We start from the raw sequence: 5050 nt of genomic DNA on the forward strand, positions 1-5050 counted from the left end.
TAACCTAACCTAACCTAACCTAACCTAACCTAACCTAACCTAACCTAACCTAACCTAACCTAACCTAACCTAACCTAACCTAACCTAACCTAACCTAACCTAACCTAACCTAACCTAACCTAACCTAACCTAACCTAACCTAACCTAACCTAACCTAACCTAACCTAACCTAACCTAACCTAACCTAACCTAACCTAACCTAACCTAACCTAACCTAACCTAACCTAACCTAACCTAACCTAACCTAACCTAACCTAACCTAACCTAACCTAACCTAACCTAACCTAACCTAACCTAACCTAACCTAACCTAACCTAACCTAACCTAACCTAACCTAACCTAACCTAACCTAACCTAACCTAACCTAACCTAACCTAACCTAACCTAACCTAACCTAACCTAACCTAACCTAACCTAACCTAACCTAACCTAACCTAACCTAACCTAACCTAACCTAACCTAACCTAACCTAACCTAACCTAACCTAACCTAACCTAACCTAACCTAACCTAACCTAACCTAACCTAACCTAACCTAACCTAACCTAACCTAACCTAACCTAACCTAACCTAACCTAACCTAACCTAACCTAACCTAACCTAACCTAACCTAACCTAACCTAACCTAACCTAACCTAACCTAACCTAACCTAACCTAACCTAACCTAACCTAACCTAACCTAACCTAACCTAACCTAACCTAACCTAACCTAACCTAACCTAACCTAACCTAACCTAACCTAACCTAACCTAACCTAACCTAACCTAACCTAACCTAACCTAACCTAACCTAACCTAACCTAACCTAACCTAACCTAACCTAACCTAACCTAACCTAACCTAACCTAACCTAACCTAACCTAACCTAACCTAACCTAACCTAACCTAACCTAACCTAACCTAACCTAACCTAACCTAACCTAACCTAACCTAACCTAACCTAACCTAACCTAACCTAACCTAACCTAACCTAACCTAACCTAACCTAACCTAACCTAACCTAACCTAACCTAACCTAACCTAACCTAACCTAACCTAACCTAACCTAACCTAACCTAACCTAACCTAACCTAACCTAACCTAACCTAACCTAACCTAACCTAACCTAACCTAACCTAACCTAACCTAACCTAACCTAACCTAACCTAACCTAACCTAACCTAACCTAACCTAACCTAACCTAACCTAACCTAACCTAACCTAACCTAACCTAACCTAACCTAACCTAACCTAACCTAACCTAACCTAACCTAACCTAACCTAACCTAACCTAACCTAACCTAACCTAACCTAACCTAACCTAACCTAACCTAACCTAACCTAACCTAACCTAACCTAACCTAACCTAACCTAACCTAACCTAACCTAACCTAACCTAACCTAACCTAACCTAACCTAACCTAACCTAACCTAACCTAACCTAACCTAACCTAACCTAACCTAACCTAACCTAACCTAACCTAACCTAACCTAACCTAACCTAACCTAACCTAACCTAACCTAACCTAACCTAACCTAACCTAACCTAACCTAACCTAACCTTTTTTTTTTTTTTTTTTTAACGTTGGGAAATGCGTTACGCATACCACGCCGCCCGGGGGGACGACGTGGTTATGTGGGACTCCCCGGAAAAGCCGGTATACCCACTAAAACCCAACGGTGTTCCTCCTCGCCGCCATGTGGCGGGGACACGGGAACGCAACTGCACACAACCGCGTCCCCGCCGGCGGATGCCCTCTTGGGCCCTGCGCCTATGGGGGCGCATCAAGCGCCTCCCCCACCGCCGAGGGCTGCCCGGAACACTTGGGCAGCCCTACAGCACGGGACCCATGTTGTGGACGGCGGTCCCCCGACCACCGTCCACAGGTCCCCGTTAGGGCGGAGCTCTGTCCATTCAAGGAACGGTGTCCATATGCTCCGCCCCGGCCTTCTTGGCCTTGGCCTTGCGCTTTGGCCGCTTCGGCTTCGGCGCACTCTCCTGCGGGCTTTTGGCTGCCGGCTTGGCAGCAGAAATGCATCCGCTGCCACCGATGGAGTGAGCCGCCGGTTTGCCTGCCGTCGCACAGACGGGGCAATGGGGCTCAGCCGAGCAGTCCCGCGCCTGATGGTCGGGTTGACCGCAGCGGAAGCACAGTCGGCTGCGGTCAACCTCGCAGGAGCACTTGACCCCGAGGTGCCCGGGCTCCAGACAGCGGTAGCACCGTGCCGGTCTGGAGTCGAGGAGTCGCACTCTGGCCGACGTCCACCCGACCAGTAGTCGGCCAGAGTCGGACAGCCTCTTGGCAGCTGCGACTGGGCAGCTGATCCAGAGGGACCCGTCCCCTCTCGGTCCGACGACGATCCGCCCATGCTTCACGTCGTCGACCGCGCAGCCTCCTTCCTTGGCCACAGCGTCGGCCACCTCAATGGCGTCGGCTGAGTCGTCCAGCCCAGTGACGCGGATTTCCGCGCGCTTCACTGGGCGGACGACCTTGACCGCGTCCGGGCTGAGGACCTCCCTCAGCTTCTTGGCGAGGGAGTCCGCCTTCGCCGCCGAGTTCTCCCCTCCGATCTCAAGCAGGCGCGCTCCCGTCGCCGCCCTGCGGAACCGCATGTTGCTGATTCCGAGGTCAGCGAGGGAAACGCGCCGCTTGGCGTCGGAGAGGATCGAGGCGTATGTTACGCCTCTCTCCTCGACTCCGGGCACCAAGGTCAGCGATACCGCTGCCGTTCTTGGTGTCCGGAGCTTTGCCCTCTTCTGGGCCGTGGGCCGAGGCTTTTGCGGCTCTTTGGCCGCTTTGGCCGCTTTGGCCGCCTTGTTCTTGGCCTTTCGGCCAACAACAGTAGACCATGGCTCCGCCGTTGGTGCAGGGGCAGGCTGGTGCCGAGCCTCTGCTGCCTCCTGTGCAGCCAGGCTCTTCTTCTTGCTCTTCCCCTTCTTTCCCGAAGAAGCGGGAGCAGAAGAGGCCTGGCTGTTTGCGAGAGCCTCTTTGACGGCCTTTTTGGCAGGCGGTCCTGACACGGGGTGACCACTGCCGCTTGATGAAGCGACCGGGGCCCCCGTTGGCGCAGACTGAGCAGGGGCTGCCCTGGCACTCCTGGTGTCCGCCGAGAGCGGAGGTCTTCTTCGTGGCTCTGGGAGGAGACGGTCTTCAATCCCGGCCAACCGAGCGTTCAGCATGTTGCCGAACATCTCGGCGTTGGCACGGGCTGTCTCCTCCAGAAGCTGCTTGAGGCTAGGCTCCGAGCTCACAGGCTGGGATGGTCGCTGCCGCAACTTTTGTAAGTCGCGGCGCAGATCGGCGACCTCCTTCGTGAGCACGGAGTTAGCGGCCTCCAGCCGCATGACCTCCTCCGTCAATGTCCGCGCCCTGATCTGGGACACCGCCTCTTGGATGCCCTTTACGGCATCCTTCAGGGCCCGGACGTACGTCCCTTTCAGTTGTGAAGACTTCGTGGCGACCATCGTAATGGTTTCCAGCGAAGTCTTCACAACGTTGGCTAGAGCTGAGCTGGTTTGCTCTGCCTCTTCTTCTTGGGCTGGCAGGAGGGGGCTGGGCTGTAAAGAGGCCCTAGCCTCCCTCATGCTCCGGGCCACTCCCGCAACCTCCGCTTCAGCTTCGAGCCGGAGGCTCTCGGCCAGCTCCTGGTTGTATGCCGCCCTGGCTGCGGCCAGACCGACATACTTCCCGGTGGAGGTGGGCGGGCGACCTCTCCCCCTTTTGGACCGGTGACCTGCCCCCTCAAAAGGCGACGCAGGTGATTCCGAGTCCTCCGCCTCAGGGTCCGAGCGGTTCCTTTTTAGGAAACGTCTTTTCGGGCCCCCATTCTCCGACGACACTGTCACCATGCTGGCGCAAGAGGAGTCGTCCGAGTCTAGCATTGACTCAACCTCTCGGCCAGCGGGCGTCGTGGTGACAGGTGTGGCGCAGCGTGAGAGAACCACGCTGAGTCGTCTGTCTTTCTCAACTACGGACAGCAGATCCTTGCCGCTTAGGATCGGCTGTCCGGAGTTGAGTTCCTCCTCCGTAGTCCCCTTGCGGAGACGGGTGGCGCGAGCGCCTAGGCCAGGGCACTGTGCCGCTTCCGGGGTGGTGGATCCCGGTCGCGACACAAGTTGCCCCGCGGACTTGGTGTCCGCATCGAGGCCAGAAACTAACTGTGCCGGAGCACGCTTTTTGAAAACTCCTTCCTCTCCCTTCCCTCTCTCTCTAACTCCTCCCTTCAGCTCCGAATCTTCGGCTCTATTGGTAGAAAAATTCATTTTGAGTCCCACGAGTATGGGGGAAAGGGTGGTCCATCCGGGCAGTGCCCCCTGTACCCGGATAACCCTAATACCACTGGGGTGCGGGAGGTGCCCCAGGGTTGGTCGCTAGCTGGCGGAGAATACCCCCTCCGCCACCTTCCGGCGCCCCGACGCCGCGCGAAGGCCCGAAGGCACCTCAACGCCGGGACTTTGGGGGTTTTTTATTGAGGTTGGCTCCTCTTGGGCCGGCCGACCAAGGCAAGCCCCTTGGTCCTGGTAGGCCGCGAGACATGTCCACGACACCTAACCAGGATAACAAGTTTGGCGACGGTGGCCGAAGCCTGTCCGACGGGCATGTATTCATGGCCGCCGAACCCGTCGCCGACGGCGCCAAGCGCCCTCCTCCTCCGGGTGGATTTTTTAAAGAGGTTGTCTCCTCGCGGCCCCCCCCACTTGTGTGGGAGCGGCCCCCACGCCTCGGAATACCGAGGGTTGCGGGTGGCCCGACGGCCGCCGTGCAATACGAACGACCGCCGCGCGCAGGCGAAACGCCTCCTCCCGGCGGTTTTTTACAGAGGTTGTCTCCTCGCGGCCCCCTCCACTCAATGTGGAAGCGGCCCCCGACCCTTTGGCGCCCCACCACAAAGCGCTAAGGGTTACGGGTTGCGCAGCAGTGGACTTTGCCACCGCCGCGCTGGATTCTTCTTAGCTTCACTGCATCATTGGGCTAAAGCGGCACCCGCCGATGCAGCTACTGAGCCCCCCCGCCACGACAAGGCGAGAATCCATTGGGGGGGAACCTAACCTAACCTAACCTAACCTAACC

At 56.4% G+C, this 5050-nt stretch overlaps 1 protein-coding gene across 1 annotated transcript; it reads right to left on the minus strand.

The window, feature by feature from the left end:
* Nucleotides 1–1893: 1893 nt before the first annotated feature.
* Nucleotides 1894–4242, minus strand: LOC126380817 (uncharacterized). Its single transcript, XM_050030411.1, has one exon. The coding sequence runs from the start codon at nucleotides 4240–4242 to the stop codon at nucleotides 1894–1896; it is 2349 nt and encodes a 782-aa protein (XP_049886368.1).
* Nucleotides 4243–5050: the final 808 nt, after the last annotated feature.

Source organism: Pectinophora gossypiella, unplaced genomic scaffold (genome assembly GCF_024362695.1).
Source record: "Pectinophora gossypiella unplaced genomic scaffold, ilPecGoss1.1 Pgos_102, whole genome shotgun sequence".
NCBI classification, from domain to species: Eukaryota; Metazoa; Arthropoda; class Insecta; order Lepidoptera; family Gelechiidae; genus Pectinophora; species Pectinophora gossypiella.